Source organism: Pygocentrus nattereri, chromosome 3 (assembly GCF_015220715.1).
Source record: "Pygocentrus nattereri isolate fPygNat1 chromosome 3, fPygNat1.pri, whole genome shotgun sequence".
Classification (NCBI taxonomy): domain Eukaryota; kingdom Metazoa; phylum Chordata; class Actinopteri; order Characiformes; family Serrasalmidae; genus Pygocentrus; species Pygocentrus nattereri.
Window position 1 is genome coordinate 25711682 of NC_051213.1, and position 23734 is coordinate 25735415.

The 23734-nt window shown below is 39.8% G+C and overlaps 4 protein-coding genes across 6 annotated transcripts in view; 2 read left to right on the forward strand and 2 right to left on the reverse strand.

The window, feature by feature from the left end:
• The window catches only part of osbpl10b (oxysterol binding protein-like 10b), a 53459-nt gene extending 45120 nt beyond the window's left edge, over positions 1–8339 (reverse strand). The window contains exons 1-3 of one of the 2 annotated variants that reach the window (XM_017709177.2): positions 7905–8339; positions 2017–2192; positions 437–516 (exon numbers count right to left, since the gene is read on the reverse strand). In XM_017709177.2, the coding sequence (XP_017564666.1) occupies positions 437–516; positions 2017–2192; positions 7905–8122 (474 nt within the window). In that variant the 5' untranslated portion in view covers positions 8123–8339. The remainder of the gene's footprint in view (positions 1–436; positions 517–2016; positions 2193–7904) is intronic. The other variant, XM_017709178.2, reaches the window with a different exon arrangement.
• A 1560-nt stretch (positions 8340–9899) lies between these two features.
• On the forward strand, positions 9900–17549 carry gpd1l (glycerol-3-phosphate dehydrogenase 1 like). The gene is made up of 8 exons (XM_017709179.2): positions 9900–10060; positions 10435–10612; positions 10808–10948; positions 11987–12125; positions 13401–13513; positions 13933–14169; positions 14286–14392; positions 15237–17549. The coding sequence occupies exons 1-8, from the start codon at positions 10017–10019 to the stop codon at positions 15331–15333; spliced, it is 1056 nt and encodes a 351-aa protein (XP_017564668.1). The 5' UTR covers positions 9900–10016; the 3' UTR covers positions 15334–17549.
• A 154-nt stretch (positions 17550–17703) lies between these two features.
• On the reverse strand, positions 17704–20307 carry kiaa1143 (KIAA1143 ortholog). Of its 2 annotated transcripts, none has more exons than XM_017709182.2 (3): positions 20071–20307; positions 19606–19750; positions 17704–18819 (listed from the first exon to the last, which is right to left on the reverse strand). In XM_017709182.2, exons 1-3 carry the CDS (start codon positions 20176–20178, stop codon positions 18611–18613), a joined length of 462 nt encoding a protein of 153 aa, XP_017564671.1. In that variant the 5' UTR covers positions 20179–20307; the 3' UTR covers positions 17704–18610. The 2 variants fall into 2 exon arrangements, with proteins under 2 accessions (XP_017564671.1, XP_017564672.1); XM_017709183.2 differs by having other exon boundaries at positions 17704–18816; positions 20071–20288.
• A 21-nt stretch (positions 20308–20328) lies between these two features.
• On the forward strand, positions 20329–22521 carry tmem42a (transmembrane protein 42a). Its single transcript, XM_017709180.2, has 3 exons — positions 20329–20538; positions 21680–21826; positions 22032–22521. The coding sequence occupies exons 1-3, from the start codon at positions 20359–20361 to the stop codon at positions 22170–22172; spliced, it is 468 nt and encodes a 155-aa protein (XP_017564669.1). The 5' UTR covers positions 20329–20358; the 3' UTR covers positions 22173–22521.
• Positions 22522–23734: the final 1213 nt, after the last annotated feature.

Sequence of the window (23734 nt, forward strand, 5' to 3'; positions counted from 1 at the left end):
GGTGCATTTATATCTCTAACTCAGCTCATCAGTATCTTTAATTTATTTACTCAAGCAGAAGGCAGTACTGTGGTACAGTATTAAACCAGCTTCATATTCAACAAAAATTCAGTTTGGAAGCCAGCAAAACACAGACTGTGAACAACAAAACAGAATTTATTATCGGTCTTTCAAAGTGTTGTTCAGGGCAAACTGACAAGATCTCAACTGCTGTGAAGAAGTGCATCTTCAGCAAACTGTCCCGCATTCAGCACAGGAAGACAGTTAGAAAATCCTTGAAAACACCCTTGAATCACAAGATTGCTGAGGCAGATTGCCAAAGTGACAAAGGGGTCAGAGGAAAAGGAAACAGAGGGAAGAAGAGAGAGACAGACGGAAAGAGGGAGATATGAAGGAGACGAAGCAAAGTGGATTACACTGTAACAAACTGGGTTACCTTGGCACTGCTATCTGAGTGGCGACGGGCACAGAGTTGGAGCTGGGTCATCCACAGCTGCCGCTCACACGCATCATGGGCTGCACAGACACACAGCATACATATCAGTATCATCCCTATAACTTACATGTACTTACTTTCTGTCTGTGGCAAGATCATACTGCAAAAAACCCAATTCATTCCCACAATAATTTACAGTAATATACAGTACACAGCAAAAGTTACTGACCAGTCTTTATTTATTTCATTTCCAATCAAAACAACTACTAAGCGCAAACGCAAGTTCTCTTTATGTATTACTTTGCATGATACAACCTGTGTGTATTTCAAACATATGTTTTAGACCAAAACCTTAACTCAAAACTATTGCAAAACAAGTTCTCAGACATAAGACAACATGTTCATAATCTTTTCATACAATAATTTTATTTGATGTAGCTTTCAGACATATTAAACGCTTTACACACCCTGTTGCTTTCACTAAAGCTGTGAACAATTCTCTTGCTAAGTTTCTATAGACTGGTGTATTTCACATTGAACTATTCTGAATTACTTTATTTACTAATTAACTTAATTACACTGGGATTTAGAAATATCAGTGGAATTATTCTTTAATGTCGAAATTACAGTAAGGCAACACTGTAGTATTGCAATGTTAATAGTAGTCATGTGCCATACCTGCAGTGCTCATCAGACTCTGAACAGAGAAGAACAGAATGTGACCTCCCTGGTTATTAATAGAAGTTACAGTAAATGTGAGCATTTCCAGCTTCAAGATGACAGCAAGACATTACATCTTGACTGAAACACAAAAACTCAATCTGAGGCATAGCTCTAGCCCAGGGTCAGACCAGAAATGTGTGAAATGAGAAAAGCGGCACCTGAAGATTGCCGCTCCAGAACAGCCACAGTGGGAGTAGAGTGGTGGGTGACCCCTGCAGCGAGGCCCTCAAATCACATTGCATCACGCTAAAAGTGCAAGAGCCATTTTCCTGCTCTTAACTAGCAAGCGATCTAAGACTGCTTTTTGTTATACAGGAACATTTCTTTTTTTTCTTTTTCATAAGCAGTTCAACTGAACAGTTGAGGTAATGTATGTAACATAAGAAGTCAAAGATTTCAACAGGCGTAATGTAGTATACTGAGAAGGAGGGGAAGAGACAGAATGAAAGACATACTGAACGAAATTGGGGCCTGTTTTAACTGAGAGAAAGAGAGGGGGTGGGGACAACCACAACTGGTAGCACAGAAGAAAAGGAATGAGAAACACAGAGAGGGATGTGTTCCAGTGAAAAGAGAGAGAAAGCATGCCCCAGGTAACAGTACTCATAAAAGGAAGCAGTGTTTAGAGGATGGCAGACAGAGAATAAGTCTACAGACATGAGCAGAAAAGAAAGAGAATGAATGACAGCAGATAAAGAAATCTGATCTGAGGTGGCACAAGGATAGAAGGATCAGAGAAGAGGAAAGTGAATATGATGTAGCCCAATAGGAGAGAGTGTGTCAGAGAGAGGGAGAGAAAAGCAGGGCACAGCAGAAGTGAGATGGAGCAGAGATTGAGCAGTCGTTCATTCTTTTACCTCTCAGCTTGAAGAGCTCTCCGTTAGCAGCATAGACCGTGAACATGAAAGGAAACTCATCACTCGGGGCCACCGAAGAGCCAATCAGAGGCAAGGAGCCTCGAGGCTTCTGGTTCTTACTCTGCTCATTTAAGAAGTACTGCAGCTGACTGAGCTCAGGGTCCAGCACAAAATATCTGCAGGAGGCAAGAGGGGAAAAAAAGGAGAGAGGAGGAGGCATAATGCTGTATTTCACCGTTTAAAACACTTAATGATAATTAATAACATTAAGATAAATCTCAAATATATACTTTTTTTCCACACTTTGTGTTAAATAGAAGAGTTTAATGTAGCATATACTCCAGTGCAGTACAGTACGCCCTCAGGGTTTGCGCTGATCAACTGGCAAGAGGTGTTCACCAGCATCTTCAACCTCTACCTAAATCAGTCCCTGGTGCCCACTCCCCTCAAGGCATCCAACATCATTACTGTCCCAAAGAAACCAATCCTGTTACATCATAAAGTGCTTTGAGTGACAAGCCAAAACCCACATCTGCTCCTCCCTTCTTGACATCTCAGAGCCTCTTCAGTTTGCGTACAGACCAAATGGGGCCACAGATGACACAAACGCTTGGCGACCCACACTGCTCTTGCTCACCCGGACAAAGTAAATACATGTGTGAGATTGCTCTTCATTGATTACAACTCAGCATTTAATACCATCATTCCCTCAAAACTCATCTCTAAGCTTGTCGCTCTTAGACTGGAAACCTCCATCTGCAGCTAGATATTCAAATTCCTGTTGGGAAGGCCCCAGGTGGTGAGAATTGGCAGCCATACCTCTTACCTGCTGTTCCTCAACACTGGCACACCACAGGGCTGTGTGCTAAGCCCCCTTCAGTACTCCCTGTTCAGTTACAACAGCGCTGACAAGCCCAGTTCTAAGATCATCATTAAGTGTGCAGACGACAGAGCCACCCTGGGCCTCATCACAGACAACAACAAGACGGCCTAGAGAGCAGAGGTGAAGTCACTAACCTGCACATACAGTTAGGCCCAGAAATATTTGGACAGTGACACAATCTTCATGATTTGGGCTGTGCATGCCACCACATTGGATTTTAAATTAAACAACTGAGATGGAACTGAAGTGTAGACTTTTAGGTTTAATTGAAGGGGTTGCGCAAAAATATCCTATGAAATATTTAGGAATTGCAACCATTTTTCTACAAAGCCTCCTCATTTCAGGGGCTCAAAAGTAATTGGACAAATTAACTTTACCATAAATAAAATGTTCATTTTTAATACTTTTTTGAGAATCCTCTGCAGACAATGACTGCCTGAAGTCTGGAACTCATGGACATCACCAAACGCTGGGTTTACTCCTTTATGATGCTTTGCCAGGCCTTTACTGCAGCTGTCTTCAGTTGTTGCTTGTTTGTGGGTCTTTCTGCCTTCAGTTTTGTCTTAAGCAAGTGAAATACATGGTTAAACGGGTTGAGATCTGGTGATTGACTCAGCCATTGCAGAATATTCCACTTCTGTGCCCTAAAAAACTCCTGGGTTGCTTTCGCAGTAAGTTTTGGATCATTGTCCATCTGCACTGTGAAGTGACGTCCAATCAACCATGCAGCATTTGGCTGAATCTGAGCAGAAAGTATATCCCTGTACACGTCAGAATTCACTCGGCTGCTTCTGTCTTGTGTCACATCATCAGTAAACACTAGTGACCCAGTGCCATTGGAAGCCATGCATGCCCATACCATCACACTGCCTCCACCATGTGGTGTGCTTTGGATCATGAGCCGTTCCAAGCCTTCTCCATACTATCTTCTTCCCATCATTCTGGTACAGGTTGATCTTAGTTACATCTGTCCAAGGAATGCTGTTCCAGAAGTTCCAGGCTTCTTTATATGTTTTTTTGGCAAAGTCTAATCTGGCCTTTCTATTTCTAGGGCTGATTAATGGTTTGCACCTTGTGGTGAACCCTCTGTATTTGCTCTCATGAAGTCTTCTATTCATAGTAGACTTAGATACTGATACACCTACTTCCTGGAGAGTTTTCTTAGCTTGGGTGGATGTTGTGAAGGGTTTTTCTTCACCACGGAAAGGATTCTGCAATCATCCACCACTGTTGTCTTCTGTGAACGTCCATGCCTTTTTGAGTTCCTGAGCTCAGCAGTGCGCTCTTTTTCCCCCCAAAATGTACCAAACTGTTGATTTGGCCACTCCTAACATTTCTGCTATCTCTCTGATAGATTTCTTGTTTTTTTCAGCCTAATGATGGTCTGCTTCATTTCCATTGAGAGCTCCTTTGACCGCATGTTGTGGGTTCACAGCAACAGCTTCCAAATGCAAAAGCTATGCCTGGAATCAACTCCAGACCATTTACTTGTCTAATTGATGATGGATTAATAAGGGAATAGCCCATGCAGTCCATGAAATAGCTTTTGAGATAATTGTTCAATTACCTTTGGACCCTTGAAAAAGAGGCATCTACATATTAAAGAGCCATAATTCCTTAACCCTTCCTCCAATTGGGATGTGAATACCCTCAAATTAACGCAGAGAGTCTGCACTTTAAGCTCATGTTGATTATACAACTGTATCGGCAATATGTTTTGGTATTGTGTCACTGTCCAAATATTTCTGGGCTTAACTGTACATAATGTTCCCCATAACTGTATACACTCATCACTTTTACCTTTTCCACATTAATCCTCATTTTCACATATGTTAATAGCATAATATTCTATTTATATATGTCACCCCATTTTAATTTTTAATATGTTTTGACTGGTGCTCATATTGCTGAGCTGACTTCTCTTATTTGACATATTTTGTTGACCTTGCCCCATCCCTATCGCTGCTGTCGGAAAAAAAACTTGTATCTTCAAAAAGGTAAATTTACAGGACAAGGGAAAATCTTCTTAACGTTTAAAAGAAGTAAGTGTAGAAATACTTTTTCTAAGTAATTTTGGAGCATTTCTGTTGGTTCATTCATCATGAAATTTTCGCACAACATAAAGGTCAACTGCCTTTTATATATGATCTCAAAAATGCAGATACAAGATTTTGTCCCTACAGCAGTGATATAATTAATAAACTGAACTGAACTATCCAGCACCCATAAACTGAACTATTCATGGCAAGAAAATCGCAGCATATGGGTCTCTTAACAATTAAACATGTGGCAGAGAGCAGATGAGATAGGAATTATATGAGTTTAAGTCTTACTAGTGTGATGAAAGAGAGAAAAAAGAAAGCATACAAGAACGACAGTCGTATGCAAAACACCCAAATCAATACCTATGTCTGAGTTAATGCACCCTCCACAGACAATACACTTAAATTTAGCATTTTTCTACACATTTTACTGCATGATTTCTATTTATTTGAATTTAACATATTAGAATAAAAAATATATATATGTATTAAATGTAAAATGGGCCATCATTTTTGTGCAGGTCACATTCTGTGTTGAGTTTTTTTCTCCAAGATGTTAAATAAACAATAATTGTGTATTAAAATGTAAAGACGTTGTTCTCCGTAGAGGACATGTTAACTTTACTTTGACTAACCATCGGAAAAATCATCAAAATATGTCATCTGACCAGGGTACACAACCTTTTGCACACAACTGTAAGCTGGACTGATTAATAAGTCATGCAAAAATGTTTAGTATTTCTCCTGGAAATTTTTAAGTTAAATGAATCATTCAGTAAAAAAATAAACCAAAACATGCTTAGGTGTCCAATAGTCATATTTCTTTGAACTGGAATCAAAATAGTAATTATAGCTAATAAGTAATGACACCGCAAAGTGTATGCCTAAATCATCATACAATCACCTCAACTGTGTTGTTAAGTAAACTCAAAAGCATGGTCCATTTTTATACATAACAGCATGCCATACAATTTAAGATGTCACGGTTTGAGCCAAGTTTGTGATGATTCAGGTATGCAGTTTACATGATGGTAATTGGTGATGTGTAAGCTTCCACCACCAGCTAGCTACATTAGCCTCCAGTGCAAAACTAAATAAGTTTGGAGACCACACATCTTGGCTGACCAGTTACATCTGTGGTAAGTGGAAAATTGCATGAACCTGATTTTTTGCCAAACGTTCACTTTAGGATTCCTTCCATTATGAGCGAACCATGACACACCACATCTGACTGCCCTTAGACGACCTAAAAAGGGCCAGTAAGAAGCGGCAGCTCCTAAAAGACCAGCTTATTCTTCTTGGGTATTATAATGCAGGGAGCATCCTGGAGTCGAGTGCTGAGATGTACTTTACACCATATAAAACCAGTACAGAATAAACTGTAATATAATGTCTCAATACAAAATAAGTGAATAGAATAAATGACTTAAAGTAAGACATTTGTTATATCTGAAATAAAGTGGGGGAAACCTGAGTTAAAACATCAAGTCAGTATATGTCTTGTCACATGCCATGAACACTCACATCAGGGGAAAGTCAGGGTCATAGCAGAGCTGCCGTCTGGCACACACGCATGATGTTGCTTGCGAGACTGATTTGATCGGTGCCGTGTCTAATTACTACCACTTACATTTTTAGGGTTAGGTGTAATTATGCTTTTCATCTGATTTTTGATTTCCCACTCTATGAAAGTTCACTTTGTCTCTTCTGGCCACAGTGCCACAAGCCCACATCCACACACACAGCCGCTAGTAAAGTCCAGCTTGTTTATGAGTAAACGTGTGGGGTATTTGGGAGACAGTAAGCGTATAACTCGCTGATCTCTGGGCTCATTATATGGCTGGCTGCTTTCACCATCGATTGCAAGGCAAGGCAGCAGCGAGAAGAGAACATTAAGGGGGTGAGGGATTTCCTATCACAGATGAGTCATAGTCTCTCCCAGATGAAAGGAGCGTAACTAGGACTGCGCTGCATTCACTCATGCAGCATGCAGAGCCATGAAATCCCCACCTTCACACAAAACAACAAACCGCCCCACCATGAATGAGAGGCTGGAGGCTTATGCGCGTTACACATTTGCATGTACGTCTAGTGGGTTTCCTCCACTGTCAAGGCTGATTCACAACACTTTACTGATAAACTAATACTTTGGCCAAATGAAAGCCCTTGAATGTATTTAGCATATTACAACACAGTATCTTGAGTCCTAAATAGATAAGAAAAAGCATATGTACAGAGAATAGGGATGGGCAATATGATGATTATTTATCACAGTATCAATAAAATATGTCCCAAGCGTACTGTGGATATCGGCAGTCCTTAAACAACACTGAGAAACTGCACGCTTTACTATAAAGAGAGCACAAGGAGTCTTGTTTAAATAGATTTAATGAAATGCAGCATATAAAACATGAATAAAAATTCTTGTAACGCTCCTCAGTTTTTAAAAGTATTTTTTCAACGATGCATTTTTGTTTGTTTTCACGTTTGTTAAGTAAGAAAGTGAAATATTTTATATATTTTTTTTTTCCATATCTCCCAGCCCTAATAGTGAACATATATCATGATATAACAGAGCATAATTGCGGATTACCATGCAGCAGGCTACCATACCTAAAGACAGAGCAGCTCACAGTCACGAATGCCTACTGAATAGATTCAGCGGGCAAGTTAGGCACGAACATGTTCGCGTAGGGAGAAGTGAACATTAAACTATAAAACCCCGTTTGCTGTTGTATCTGCCTTTCAGTGTGGCTACACTGACAGCATTAAGGACGATAACTGGATAACTGGTCGATTCCTCGCCGATGCTTTGAGGAAACGGAACAGGACGGATGAGAGGATAAACGGCTCAACGGCTACAACCAACGTCGACATCATCAAAACATGGAAACACTCGGGCTGACTGCTGTAAAAGTTCAGTCAGGCAAAGTGAGAACCAGTCACAGAAACGAGTGAACTACCTGTTTTGCCAGCCTTGCAGCAAATTCGTGTATTTGTTGAGAACTCCCTCCAAGTGCCGCTTGTGGCTCTGGGACGGGCTCTCGCTTCCACGTCCGGGACTAGGAGAGCTGCTCCTGCCCGCTCTCGGTGAGCTGTTCCCCGGCCTCGCTGTGGGATTCCCCCGCTCCGCCACACTCCTACTGCTCCCGCAACGCGACACTCCACATGCTCTCTCCATTGCTCCAAGCTCACAGTTACACGACGAGGCGACTCAACACCGACATTGCGATTTAAAAAAACAAACCAACAGGAGGGTCGAGAGGAAAAGCAGCTGCTGGACGGCTACGCGCTGCAGAGCAGAGACTCGTCTGTGATTGTTTAGCGCTGTGTGGGACTCCCTCAGTCTCTCTAGTGGAATGGCTGAGCTGGAGCTGAGAGGACGCTTCAGCCCCGCCCCCTCCTCTACTACACCCACAGCCTCGGCTCTGCTCAGCACTCAAGAAGCCCGAGTCTTCTCAAGTTTTAATCTCATGGTATTAAACAGTGTATCTTCTTCATGTGATCTGAAACGCTGATTATAGGTTTGGGCTACTGTACATGTTGATGGGCATTCCTTGATTGCATTTTTATTTCCATTTTTTATTTGTTTCTTTATTAAAGGTATGTCTTCTTTATTGTAGTGATTATGACTTTTACTCAATAAAATCTACAGTAATACTACAGGCATCTCTACAGGATTTCTATAAAAAGCTTACTGTAAATCCAGACAATCATTATATTATATTATAGTACTGTATTACTATAAGATATTATCCCAGGAATATTCCAGGTGGACACACAGCTGTTCTACTTAGAACTGCACTTTTTTGAACAATCCAAACTTACCGTCTGTCTCATACAGTCTTGTTCACATATTTATTGAGTTGTGCTGTATTTTTTTCTAACTTGTAAAGTGTGGTCAGAAAGAAATAAGACTAGCCAAAATGATGTGTGATCATGTTGTTTCCTTCCACAGTATGCTTATTATATTACACTGTAGAAAAAAGGTTTTACCAAAGACTCTTTTTGAAAGGAGAGACATACTCCTTCAGAAACTTTTTACAAGAGTGTAAAAACAGTATCAGATGGTACTGGCATTACACCAGTACTATACTCGGTGTAGGCAATTACTTTTAAATGAGTGTGAAAGAGTTTTAAGTGAACAAGGAGAAAAGAGGAAGATGTTACAAACTGCTTTTTTTCAGCTTTAATTGAATTTAACTTTAGGTCAAGCCACTCTCTCTCCATCCACCCACACACACAAGCTAAATATATGACCAATGTATAGAAGCTTACTTGAAGACTCGTCACATAAAGACACTAGAGAAATAGTGCAGGTACTGCAGGCAATGTAATAGGTCTCATTGGCTATTTGGGTGAGGGTTTGATTTTTAAAAAAGTGGGTTTGCATGAATGAGGAAATATACAAAGAAAAAACACTTTGTGACTAAACCTTTTGATGTTTCGAATCTTAATTGCAGAGCATTTTCCTGTTGTCGTTTGATTTAGTCTTTTAGTCTATAAACTCCAAGAGCATCATAGCAAATGTTAAAAATATACATTTTAATGTTTTAATGTGTGCCTTCTTGCATTGCATTGGAATTGTTAGCAAACATCACTTGCATGTGTGTATATAGATAGATAGATAGATAGATAGATAGATAGATAGATAGATAGATAGTTTACTTTTCTAGCATGATTCACGTCAGTGTTCAGTTTAGGATTCTTTTATTTATTTATTTATTTATTTTTAATTTAAAAAAAAAAACGATGAAAGCTCTGTGATCATGACCAGAAAGTTGAACGTTTGAAAAAAAAAGTTTTAAAAGTTTTTGTTTATTTATTTATTTATTTATTTATTTAGCTAGCATAATATTGCTAATGTTAACACACAATGTTAGGACATGTTCCACAAAATCCGTCGGAAAAACTACAACTCCCGATATCCTTTGCCTGAATCACGTTGATGACGCAACTTCAAGTGGCCGAACACGTTCAATCCCACTCTCTCCCCCTGATAAAGCAAGTACAAAGCGGGTTTTGCGCTTAGTAGCTGCTTCCCTATTTTCTCGGATTAGTGGGAAATATTGGCTATGGCTGCACCGCTGAAAGTTTGTATCGTCGGGTCAGGAAACTGGTGAGTACAGATCGTCTGTCTTTTAAGAGCCGGCTGAGTCCCTCTCTATCACACCGTAACACTGAGACCTCACTTGAATAGCTGGCACTGCAGAACACGCCTCTACTCTTGTCTCGGTTAAAAAACCGCTAACTTGGACTGATTGTTGCAAATCTTGTGTTTTCATCCTAAACCATAATGTGTTCTGTTGGGTATAAAGACCACACCTTCTGCAACATTTCAGACTCACTGACCAATCAACTTGCAGAAAGAGAAAGACAGGCGGTTATATTGAGCGGTGTCTTTGAGGGCTGCATGAATTACCCTGTCCTGAAGCAAATAGAACAGTGCATTCGTATTTGGAGGAGATGGCATTAACCTATTCCTGCATTTAGGGGTTCTGCAATTGCAAGGATCATTGGCAGCAATGTACAGAAAATCCAGCGCTTCGCCACCACGGTCAAGATGTGGGTGTATGAGGAGAATGTAAACGGTAGGAAGCTAACTGACATCATCAACACAGACCACGAAAACGTCAAATACCTCCCAGGGTACAAACTTCCAGAAAATGTGGTAAGAGTCCAGTGTTATTTCCCTTCAAAAGTTTGAGTCTTCTGATAGTCCTGCTATTTTAGATTGTTCTATAATCACATCAAGTGTAACTGTAAATGTAACTGAGCTCTTGGCTGATCGATATATGCTGTAATGGGATATGGCTTACTGTAGAAGTATTAAGGAGTAACCCTCTTAATGGCACTCTGTCTGCAGGTTGCAGTGCCTCAGCTGCGAGATGCCGCTGAAGGAGCAGACTTATTGGTCTTTGTGGTGCCACATCAGTTTATCCGAAAGCTTTGTGATGAGTTGGCAGGCTGTGTTTCTCAGAAGGCCCGTGGAATTACTCTGATTAAGGTGAAGAACATATCCTACTGCAAATGTTATTTTTAGTGGAACATTCATTAAATCGTGGAGAAGACATCATCATTTTGTATTTTCATGGCTTAGATGTAAGACTGTTTTCATCCAGCGCTTAACAGGTATAAGGCAGGTTAGGAGGGCCTCATTGGCTTTTCATAAAAATACTGGCGAGACACACCAGACACCCTTTCCTTTGAAGTGACAAGTGCTGAGGAAGCACCTGATGCCTCATGCACATCGTGTCCTGTTGAAACTACAAGGAAACATCTAGCAAATTAGTATGAAAACAAAAGACCATATGGTTTTTACAAAATGATTATAAAAGAAGCAGTGGGAATGGATTTCACAGGGTTTAAACCTCAGACATTTTAACTTTCAGATACTTTTGTCATTGCCCTGAGCAGTTATTATTGCCCTTATTATTGTCATTTGTAGGTTTGTCCCTCTTCATGTTTTCCTCTGTATGTTCCTGAGCTATCATATTTGACTCGGTCTGAACTCTGGAATGGTGTAGGAAAATTTGGCTGTGTGTCTGTTTGGGGCTTGTTGAGTGCGCCATATGTGAGCACCACTCATGAGTATCAAATAGGGACGTCTGGTTGTCTGGCAAGCTGCATATTCTCAGTTTTTTTTTTTTTAAGCCCTGGTTTCTCTCTCCTTGTTAGTCTCTGCTTGTCTTCGCTCGTTTTTTTTTTTCCAGTCACCATGTGCTGTTGGTGAAGATATTACATTTTTCTGTTGACCTTGACGTATCTTTTGTTTTGTTAAGGTTTCTGCTTTCCTAGCTTTTGGTTGGTCATAATCATTTTCTTCCCAGTTCTCATTTGCGTTTTCTGCTGTCATGCTTTGTTATTTTCTTGCTCTGATGGCCCTCCTTATTTCACGAGTCATTAGGCTAAGAGCTCCTTCAAGATGTTCTTCTGAACAGCTGCAGTTTCTGATTTAACCCTTCTGTGATGTCCGGAGCTATATTTGGGGGGAAAAAATACAAACCTTCTTGTAATAAACTTTTTAATCTTTTATTCTCTTTAGGGCATTGATGAAGGACCTGAGGGACTGAAACTGATCTCTGACATCATCAGAGAAAAGATGGGCATTGATGTCAGTGTTCTAATGGGGGCCAATATTGCTAATGAGGTGGCAGCTGAGAAGTTCTGTGAAACTACTATTGGTAAGAGAAGAACCTCAGTTACCAAGTTGTACTGAGAATTACCTGGTCCACCGCTGAACCTCAGTGCAATTAACCTTGCTTTTTTGTGGAATAGAGTACTTCACACATAAAACAGACCATTTAATTTGAATTACTTGAATGTAAATTTTAAACACTGGGGAGCAAAAGTGTGGTACCACTAATGAAAAGGCTACTATTTTGCATTCTTATTTAACTTAATACAACATTACAAATTATATTATCAGTATCATATCACAATTGAAGTGTAAAGTAGAATCTTTGACACACTTTTTGTAGTGTTTGCCTCCCTTTTGATTTAATGATGACGTGTACTCGAGCTGATGTGGACTGTGATCACTAACAGTTACAAAAGTCTCTAATGAGCAAATCAGATCCATCTGAGAGTCATCTGAACATTAATTTTAATAGGGTGTTTAAGACTCCTTATTCCTTCTATAAAAACCTTTTTGTACAAAGGTCTTAATACATGATCAGTGGCACATATTTGTGATCTCACATATGATCTAGAAACAGTGCAGGGTGGTGAATGTTTCTTCCTCAAAATCTTTTTAAAAATGCAGACACTAGGGAGGCATCACATTGCAGTTTTTCTGAAGGCTAGAAAACGTGAGGTGCGCTGCACAGCCTTTTTCATGGGGGTTCACACTGTTTTTGAAGGGTGCTTCTGGCTGTGAGTCTGCATGTTGCTAAGCAAAAGTAGTATCATAATGTATCATTTCAGGATATAGATGCAGAAAACTCTGGAACTTCCCCTTTACGAAAGTGGTCTGCTATTAACTACCAACTGTGGTGCAGCTAGTGCCATAGGAAATGAGCTAAAGGCTCCTTTTAGTTTATTTAATGCTAACTTTGGTTTGTGAAAACAGGTCAGGGTACTTTGTGACCGCAACGGTCATTGAAGGCCTGCCTTCCTTTTGATTTGATTCATAAACATAGAAAAAAACGCTTGTGATGTTGATTTAAAGCTGTTAAAGCTTAAAGCTGAACTTTTCCTTTAACTCTGGGCACCTGGAGTGCACTGCACAAAGGCAAGATGCATAAAATGCATCAGTGTGCAAAACAGCCAGCAAAATGCATCATTCCCTTTAAAAACAAACATTCTGTAAGAAACAAACAGTGTAAACCCCCTTTAAACACATCCATGTTTCTCATATCACAGTATGTGACAGCTTGCAATTACTAGTGAGAAGGAAATATTTCAGTGACCAATACAAGTATGCAGTGTTGGATATTGTTGTTTGTGCTGATCTACAGGGAGCAAGATCTTGGAGAATGGACTACTTTTCAAAGAACTTCTGCAGACACCCAACTTCCGCATCACTGTTGTGGATGATGCTGACACAGTGGAGCTGTGTGGAGCCCTGAAAGTAAATATCAGTCATGCCTCATTGGCTGCCTTCCCAGAAGAAACCTTTCTAAGCCTGCAGGCTCCTAAAAGCAGAGCATCTGAGCTGGTGCCCCTGTGGCTCATACTGCTGTTACACCCATTAAAATGCTAAATGTAGTACAGATAGTTTATAAAGCAGTCTTAATTATTCCATCTAGTCTGTACTTTTAGCTTCATAGTTATTTTTGCTCTTTTAAATCCCTGGAATGGATTCAAAACTAAATTTTGAATAATCATTGCCATATATTTTGATAAATAGCTTTATTTGGTGCTTGCTGTGATTCATATTAAATTAAAATTAAGTCTGTAATCTTTGTCCCTTGTTCCTTATATAACAGTGCTATTATGTTTTAGACATTTCCTTCTTACTTTCAAAACCTCCCAACTCCCTTTTTTCAGAACATAGTGGCAGTGGGTGCTGGCTTCTGTGATGGCCTGCAGTGTGGAGACAATACCAAGGCAGCTGTAATCAGGCTGGGACTGATGGAGATGATTGCATTCGCGAAACTCTTCAGTAAAGACGATTCAGTGTCCTCTGCCACCTTCCTGGAAAGCTGTGGAGTAGCCGATCTCATCACCACTTGCTACGGTGGACGCAACCGTCGTGTGGCAGAGGCCTTCGTCAAGACTGGCAAGGTTGGAAGCAATGCATCATCATGTCATTGAATCTCATTCAACATTCAGTATAAGTGTTACATTTCAGATGTTTGTGCTGATCTTGAGATTTATTAGATTATGATTTTTCCTTTTAGAGCATAGAAGAACTAGAGAAAGAGATGCTGAATGGCCAAAAGCTTCAAGGACCCCTGACCTCTGCTGAAGTTTACCATATTCTCAAACAGAAGGGCCTTGTTGAAAAGTGAGTGCATCTATTTTACGTTGTGAGATTCTAATTCTTCCAAAGTTAAGGTAAAAAGTACATATTTGGGCACATATTCAAAAAAAGGTAAGATACACCCCACATACATTGTTTCATTGCAAAATGTATTTCAAACACTAGTAAACAAACAATTGAAATTACCCGATGTATGTTTGGGGATTTTGACCTCTCTGGTGGAAATGAGTAATTATATGCAACTTGCAGGTGAATATTTTGTAATGTTGCTTGAGCTTGGGACTCTTTCCCCAAGCAAATCTTTGTTAGTGCATTTGAAAGTGTATTTAAAGAAACCTGTCAACTTGGTGAAGGATGTAGCTTCTGAAGATGTAAGTGAATTATCTACTGTTGTCATTATATTTCATTATATTTTCAACAGAGCCCTAAACATTGAGCCAGGTCTTCTTTTTAAGCCTGTACATGTGACACTAGCGAATGGTCTGAAACTTTTGCAGACCAGGCTTCACCAGGCAACACACAGTAGCCCACACAGACCATGTTTTGGTGGGGTTTTTTTTGTTTGTTTTTCTTTCAGTAATTGTTTCTTTCAGTTTAGCCAAAAGAATTGCACAAAAATGAGCCAAATTTCAAATGTAATTGATAAAAATATACGTATTTCTGCATGTACCTACCTAGTACCTACACTCCTTAGCACTTGTGGGTAGCAACAGGTGGCTACAGTCAGTAATTCTGTACATACACACCACACCTATATGGTTGAGCTACCTGATAAAATGGGTAGGTGTACTTAATAAACTGGCAGCTATTACATTTAATACTAAATATTTGTGTGATCTTTCTGTGCAAACTTCACCTTGTGTTCTAGGTTCCCCTTGTTCACAGCAGTGTATCAGATCTGCTTTGAGGGAAAACCAGTTCAGGACATGATCCGTTGCCTGCAGAGTCATCCAGAACACCTCTGAGAGGCTCACAGAGATCTGCAGTCATGGTGGCTTCACCCCACCTTGACCACAAGCACCTCTGCCTTCTCTCCTATGAGTAGCCTTGTCTCTCTCTCTCTCTTCCTCATCGTTACATACTCCATATTGAGACCCTTACTCCGGCCTTTAGATTTCCTTTGGCCCAACACTACCCCTGCACAGGGGTTGTTCTCAGGGTTAAGTGGCGAAATATTAGTTGTTAGTTGTGTTAACATTGACACTGAAGTTCACAAAGTACATGAATAATTTAGAGATATCTTCTAGATGGAGCATGAAGCCATACATGATATCTACTTCTGTTTTTTTTTGTTTTGTTTTAATACTCTTACTCTTTTGACTGCCCTCTTGTGGAGGGTTTATAATAACTACTGTATGAAAGATGGGAATAACTTAACCTTAAATGCCTCTTTTTTTAATCACCAATAACAAGGCTAATGTCATATTTTTTTTCCTTCACCAACTTGCAAATTAAAGCTGCCTAATGCAGTCTTTGTCCAGCAGGTAGTGATAATGAGCAGTTGCGAGTCGGATCCAGTGACTGTCACGTTTTCCTAGGTTCTGCTGAAGGCAGGGCAAGTGTGCTGCTGACACGCTCACTGGTGAAGACATTTTACACAGAAATATGCAACTTTTGGGGACCATTTTGTTTTTCAGCACATACTCTTTTCCCTTTCTGGTCAAAGACTTTATTAGACAAGTTTAATACAGACACTCATATCACTCTACTCTGACATCCCTGTGGAACCAGCAGTATAAGAATTAGACATTAGACATTTTTAACCTTTTTAATATTTTTAACTTTTTGAAGAGCCTCAACTACTTTTACATGTTATTATATTAAAGGGGCATTTATATTTTCTTTTAATCATACTATTTTTACCACTTTTTTCAGTGTTAGACACTGCCATGTACACTACCTTTCTTCAGTTACTCTAGCAAAGGTTGAGAGAGACACATAAGGTAAAAGGGGTCAAAGTAGCTTACAAAAGAAATTAGTCCAACAAGATAAACATTTTAAGATGCTTTTAAAGCTCTTTTAAACACTCTCCAAAAAGAATGGTCTTGTTGGGGGGAAAAAGAAATAGCTTTGCTGATTTTTGTCATTAGTTGGTCGTCACTAGCTTGTCAGTATGTGGTTTCCTCTGTTGCTCAGAAAGGGGTTAATGTTTGGTCAGTTTTGCGTTCTGCACATTATTTTAGGAAGCAAGGGAATATAGCTGTGGTTAAATACACAATATCCGTCTTGAATTATGCTTCTCTGTGAGAAATAGTCATTTAATTGATCTAAGAATATTTGAGCTGGTTGCAAGACTTGAACAATTAAACACCGTGTCATAGTTCTAGTACTTGATTGGCTACAGACAATGAAGGATAGGTTTCTTTATAACAAGAAAGGGTCATTTTCACCTGATTATGTTACTTTAACAACTTACAAATGAAGGGTTTCATTCCAGAATGCATTGTCACTTTTTCATGATTTGCATTGTTGGAAGTGAGCTTTAGGCATATAGGAAATATGAATGCTGTATTATGATGAATACCTCCTTTATTAGAGAAAAAGTTATGTCAGCTGTTACTCTTTTCAGACCTCTTCTTTATAAATAGATATACAGCATTTTGGAATAAAACTCTTCAAATTGTCTGCACTTTGGCTTGATTTCAGTGTTATTTATAACTAGTGACATAAACCTAATTTGAAACTTTTTCCCCTTCAGGTTCATTTAGCTCTGTAGCCCCCCCTCCCCCCCCCTCCCCCCCTCGTCTGTATTATTTTCATACAGATTTGTCTTCAGTCTACTGTGAAGCAAAATTTGTTTTCTGTCTTTTGAATGCTCACAAATATTTCAACACATGTAATAGCATAGTCAGAGCCAGTTAGATGTGCCTGTGCTATGTTTCCTATGCTCTGACTTCTCCACACCTTACTGTTCTAATAGTTGTGTTTCCAGCTAGTTAATCTAAAAGTATTACACTTCAGTCTCTCCCTGTACTGACTTGGTCCATGTAGCAGAGGTGCTGACTGACATACTGTACAGGTTGCTTAGCATTGCTTTTTATGTAGCTTCTAAATCAAATCATCTTGTATTGTCATCTCTGTGAAAGTCGGGTTTTCTGTCCAGGTAATGTGATGTCATATGTTTATGAAGATGAAAAGTGGAGAGTGTTGTTGGGAGAGTAAACATTCATGTTTAACATAACATTGTGCAGTTTGACTTTTTAATAAAGTTTACATAGAAAAGCATAATTAACATGCTTATGTGGTTGTAAGACTCATTCATTTGAGTACAGTGAAAATGTAGGTTATCTAAAGCAGTGTTTTCTAACCCTGATCTACTAGGCACAGTGCCCTGCACATTATTGCCTTCCCTGCTTTGACACCACACTTCAGCTTAGTAAGTTGGTAATATGCTGATCAGTTGATTCAGGTGTGTTAGGGGCAAGGAAAACACCCAAATGTGCAGGATCAAGTCCTGGGTTGGGAAACACTGATCCAAAGACACGTGAATGAGAGATGTTGAAATATTTTTATTTAAAAAAAAAAACAAAAAACATAAGCGATCCACAGATCTTATGAACAAAAATAAAGCATACATTAAAAAGGAAAGACAGCTCCCTTATAGAAGCTATGCAAGTTTGTACATCTGCTGTTAGCAGAACAATTTCATTTGTCTACTGCAGCACACACCTCCTGCTTCAGTAAACTAACCTCACTGAAAGCCCCTAAATCTAATGTTCTAGCTGATCTTGTTTACAATTTACCTTTCTAGTTTTAAAGAACGATTTGATGCATAAATTCCACCCATGTTAAAAATTTATCAAATTGCTTGGTAAGGAATTGACAAATGTACAAAATTATGCATGTTGATGGAGAGAATAAAGGTCTCAACTTACAAATGTTACAAACCCCCATTTTGAGGGGGTTATATATTTCCTATCACTATCATTCATCTGATGCTGCTTATGGGGAAATGATCCTGCAGAAATTCAGAGACTTTCAGAATAACACAGTATAAAGCACAAGTAATTCAAACCTAATACACAGTGACTGTTCCATGAACAAATAACATATACTTTAGTTGTGAAGCTGGCTTCCAAAAGCCTCCATTATTAGGTTATAGTTAAAATAATTTAGAGTACCTTAGGATCACAACTGTAAATGATACATATAATAATTCATATGTTGGTTTTACAGTTGTGATACTTCAAAGAAACTCCGCCCAAAACAAGTTCAGTTTAGCTTGATGGAAGACAGAAAGCATCAGTCTTCCTCATCTTCATCACCACCAAAGGACAGTAGACTGCTGTTCTTCACTTTCACTCCAGGCTTTGTATCTTTCTTCATCTCCTCATTCTCACTCTTCTTTTTCTTCTTGCTAGAGCTAGCTGTAATGCCTTCGAATTTGTCAGAGGAGCGTTTTACAGGTTTCTTGAATATAATTTTCCCATCAGCAGGTGGTTCCTCATCTGCTGGAGATGTAAGAATAATTTAGTAATGTCTGTGCGCTAGTAATAAATGACTGCTGCACTGCTTACAGTATGTTACTTTAAATGAGTGATCTTCAACCCTGGTCCTGCAATATCACTACAAGAACTCATTAATGCTTCTATGTCAGAATGCAATCAAATCCTCACAGCAATGCTACTCGTCATGAAAGTCTTCCATGAAGAGTAGATGCTCTTACCGCAGCAGAGGATACCAAGTCCCTATTAATACCCTTTATTTTCGAAGAAACGTTGGATGAGCAAGGTGTCTACAAATCTTTAGACATGTAGTGCTCTCCAACCCTGGTCCTGGAGGTCCACCTTCCAGCAGAGTTTAGTTCCAAGCCGCCCGTCCTTTATTTAACTCAACACATCTGGACTTAGAAACGGACTGATTAGCTGGTGTGGCAAATTGTAGTTGGAACTAGGATCTACAGGAAGGTGGCTCTCAGGAAAAGGGTTGGAGACCACTGGTGTGTGATGTGTGAATCCTTGCCCCCTGCACACAGAAGGTCCTGGAGCAGGTCCAGTGGCATATAAAATGTGGAAATGCCGCTTGTTTTCCCAGTAACTGATAACTGCTACAAGTGTAGCCAACAAATATACTGAACTAAAGAGAAACTTTCTAATAACAAACGTTACGTGACAAATTTGATCTGTTCCAGCTGGTAAATCTAACGGGGGTGTGCAGAAACGCTCCAGCACTGTGTTCTAGCTCTTTGGATTTCCTCTTAAGCTTTAGCTCAAATGTAGCGTTAGCGCTTAGGTTACCTTTCTTAGAGTCTTTAGATTCTCTCTTCATTTCCATGACCTCCTCTGCGCTCAGATCTCCCTTCTTTAGGACCACAACTTGTGGCATTTCATCCTCCCGGTCGCTGTCACCGCTGTCCTCATCACAGGTCGGCATCTGCTGTTTCTGTAACGAAATGGTCACGAATTAAAGGCCACCTCGGCTGCACTGGAGCTAAAAACACAAACCGCTTTACTAACAGCAGGTTTCAAGTTTATTTGTCATTTGCACAACATGTGACATGTCAGGACATTCATGCATTGAAATGCTTGTGCTGAGGCTCCGGGAGCGAATCCCGCTACAGAAGATAAGTAATATATACACACATACACATATAAACAATTAAATATATTAAATATACACAAAATATAGGGAAATATACACAAAATATAGAGACAATACACACGAGACCGTCATTTTGACAGTACACATTAGCAGCTCGTTACCTTTGTCTCAACCGTTGGTCCTTCTTTGTAACCAACGTCGGTCTTGAATTTCTTCAGAAAAGAGGGCTCAGCCGGCTTCACCCACGACACGTTACCTTTTTTATTCATTCTTAAATCCACAAAATCTGAGCTACACAAAAAGCTGCCAGCGTTAGCTCCGAGTTTACATCCGAAATGGGGAAAAGCGCCCGTCCGTCTGACGTCATCAACACTCGCCAATCCCAGGACGCCTTGTTTCCAGTTTTCCAGCCATAGCTAATTTCACACGGGGCGGGAAGAGCCGGGCTGATGGCGAGTGGGAGTGTGTACGCGTCGCTGGCGGGCTTTCTGGGAGCGGCGGCGTCCTGCTCGGCTAAGCTGTCTCTCGGCGCCGGTTACCTGAGAGCGCTGTGTGAGAGCGGAGTGCGGTGGGCCGTCGAGCGGAGGAGCTTCACCCCCGAGGAGCTCCACACCTCGGCCTGTGAATGGGTGAACGAGGAGTTCCTCACTGTTTCACAGCTTAGACTTGGCTGCACACAATTTAAAAGGCACTTCTTCAAGCGTCGTTAGTAAAGGGAGTAGTCTTGTGGTTGGTGTAGTGTGGAGGGTAACACACCTGCCCTCTGCGCCGTAGACTGGGGTTCAGTGCCCCGCCTGGGCAGCGCCCTACACTGTACCAGTAAGAGTCCTTGGGCAAGACTCCTAACGCCAGCTTCGCCTTCCTGTGTAAACTGATCAAATTGTAAGCCGCGCTGGATGAGAGCGACAGCCAAATGCTGCAAATGTCATTTTGTATACATGATAATTTCCGAGGTGAAACGGCCCTTCAGATTGACTTGAGATGTGTGTGTATATTTTGAAAAGGGTTCTGTATAGCACCTGAAAGGGATCTTCCACTGTTACGAGCGTGACATCGTAATAGCAGAACTCTTGTTGGTGTTTTATATACAACCATATAACTTGGTTACAGCACATTCTGAGTCAGTCTAAAGAGCCATTTCACCATGTGAAGAACCACTTAGGCATGACATGGTTTTATATAAAACTCATGGTTCTAAACAGAACCATTCTCTTTACTAAAGAACCCTGGAAGAACCATCTTTTTAAGTGTGTAGCAATAGGCATATTGTAACATTCAATATGATTTTTAATATGATATAATTATACAAAGTTTTTTTAATATATTTCTTAACAAAAGCTTTAAGTGGCATGTCCTTAATGCAAAAGCATGCAAATAAGCAGTGCAGCAGAGTGAACCGCACATAAAACCTTAAATAGAGATTATGAACATTTTTTAAACAACTTTAAACAGCATGTCTCCATTTTCAACCCCCAATGACTGAAATTTTTCCATATGGTGTTGAAGTCATTTCACCCTTCTAGGAAATTAAACTTAGTTGTAGCCTCTGTCTTTGGAGTAAGGCACATACTGTACTCATGTGACCTTGTATAGCAGCTGACTGATCCACAACATCCACAAAACAATAAGAAATTATTGAGAATCGCAGTGTCTATTAAACTGAAGATTCTCAGAAAGAAGTGTTTTAAAAGTCAGACACAGTGTTTGAAGGACTGCAGTAGTCTTTAAAAGAAGAGCTGTAATATTTAACAGTGCTCATGTTATCCACAGCTACACATTCCTCTGAGACTGCTCTGTGGACTCCTGCTCTTTGTCTGCAACGCCGTAATGTGGACTTTCTTTGCCAAAGCTCTCCGACACTTCTCTTCCTCTGCCCGGGCTACTGTGACCACTACTGCTTCTAATTTCATCTCTTCTGTGAGGCCTCAGTCAGCACTACACACTGCTATAAGAAATCATAATTTAGTGAAGGTTTCATAAAACGGCTATATGTTGTAGTATTAACATATTTAGGTCACTTGATTTCTAGATATGCCAGCATATTACATGATACAAATATTTAGTATAATTAGTATAAATTATGTAATTCCATTTAACAAGCAACTCTTTGCTGTTTTTTTAGGCGTTCCTTGGACACGTAATCTTTGGGGAAAGCCATGCCTTGTTGTGGTGGGTTGGCATCTTCTTAACCTTACTGGGACTTTTTATATTGCATGGATCATCTCCACAGGACCAACAGTTGGATGTTAAAAAGGATGAATGAGCTATCAGTTGTGTCAGCTACGGAGAACCAAAAATGGATACAAAACCATGGGAGACATAGAATAGATTTAGATGTTTCCATTTAGTTGGAATGTTAAACCTCAGTTTGCTCATCTGCAGATGTTCTAATCTAACATATATAATAAAGTCTATCATTGGAAACATCCAGGAGCAAGGACATGGGACTTGGAGCCCCCATGGATTAGTGTTATAGATATTTGCACTTATGTAGAAGGCTGGGAATGTGGAAGAGGCATGGACACTATCTTATTGAAATGGAGTATTAAAAAAATGTTGAGTAGAACATTCTATACTCATCCTCTATAATAAAGTATACTTTTATACTTGTATGTATTATGTAAGGCTTGTTGCCATGTTGATGGTCTTCTACTGGCAATTCTATTACCCGTTTTAATTTGCACACATTCTCAAGTGCATTTGAATATTAACCCTTGTGTTGTCTTGCGGGTCAAAAGTGACCCACTACCATGTTTAGCTGTAGAAAAAATACCCTAACCTATCTTTTTCCAACTTGAAATTTTATGACTTTTCCTAAAGGGATCCCATCATAAGAAAAAGTGATATTTTGTTATGTTTCCATGTGAGCTGTACACCACTAGGGTACAAATATTGTCTTATGGGTCATTTTTGACCCGTGAATTATAAAAGCATTTAAACACCAGAAAAAAAGTTCAAAGGCCACACACAAACTCTCTAATTCACACACACCTACACACACACAAACGCTCTAATACACACACCTACACACACACACACACACACACACACACACACACAAACATTGATATTAGCAGGTGTATATAGGTCCCGTGGCGAGGCTACATATACAGAAGGATGTTCCTTGAGCAGTTGGGAAAGGCTCTTGTCACCCCGTGCATTGAGAAAAGGGAGCGCCTGCCTCGCACAGAAGCCACTGCAGCCATTGTGGAAGCTGTTCAAGGAGTTGTATCTTGTCCTGATCCACCTGAGGCTGCAGCAGGGTCAGTCAAAAGAAAAAGGTGCCAGTTCTGCCCCTGGAAGAAGGACTGCAAGACAAAATCTGTGTGCTGCACATGTGAGAAGTACATCTGCAAAGCCCATTCTCACGTTCGCACATACTGTCCAACATGTGCTAAATAGAGTTGATGGTGAAAAGTGTTCACAAAATCAAGTAAAATTTTGTTTTATTAGTGTTATGAGAGAAGTATTTTAATAATTCACTTCCTAAAAATTATAAAAGAATAAACTGTTGACAAAAAAGTTCCAGATAGTTGACTGTTTTTTCCCTTTTAATATAATTAGTTCAGATGTAATTACTTCACATTTATATTATAGCAATAATAAACCTCTACTGTGTAAAAGTAAACTTTTATGACAGTGTAATACTGTTCACTGGTGATCGTCTTTGTAATGTGTAATGCCCTTTGGTAGGGCGGGTCATTTTGGACCCATAGGACAATGGGAGTAAACAGAATGTTAAGATCACACAAGGGTTAACAGGCTAGATGACTGTAACTGCTATGCACTCTCAAACAGGACTAATTATTATAGCTGACATTTCCA

Bases quoted from the DNA above. Each gene is read 5' to 3' on its own strand.
- kiaa1143 (XM_017709182.2), bottom strand. From the start codon at position 20,178: ATGAATAAAAAAGGTAACGTGTCGTGGGTGAAGCCGGCTGAGCCCTCT. The intron at 19,751-20,070 runs GTAACGAGCTGC...ATTTCGTTACAG, and splicing joins GACCAACGGTTGAGACAAAG to AAACAGCAGATGCCGACCTG. The intron at 18,820-19,605 runs GTAACCTAAGCG...TTACATCTCCAG, and splicing joins ATCTAAAGACTCTAAGAAAG to CAGATGAGGAACCACCTGCT.
- tmem42a (XM_017709180.2), top strand. From the start codon at position 20,359: ATGGCGAGTGGGAGTGTGTACGCGTCGCTGGCGGGCTTTCTGGGAGCG. The intron at 20,539-21,679 runs GTGAACGAGGAG...TGTTATCCACAG, and splicing joins ACACCTCGGCCTGTGAATGG to CTACACATTCCTCTGAGACT. The intron at 21,827-22,031 runs GTGAGGCCTCAG...CTGTTTTTTTAG, and splicing joins CTTCTAATTTCATCTCTTCT to GCGTTCCTTGGACACGTAAT.
- gpd1l (XM_017709179.2), top strand. From the start codon at position 10,017: ATGGCTGCACCGCTGAAAGTTTGTATCGTCGGGTCAGGAAACTG. The intron at 14,170-14,285 runs GTTGGAAGCAAT...TTTTCCTTTTAG, and splicing joins CCTTCGTCAAGACTGGCAAG to AGCATAGAAGAACTAGAGAA. The intron at 14,393-15,236 runs GTGAGTGCATCT...CTTGTGTTCTAG, and splicing joins CAGAAGGGCCTTGTTGAAAA to GTTCCCCTTGTTCACAGCAG.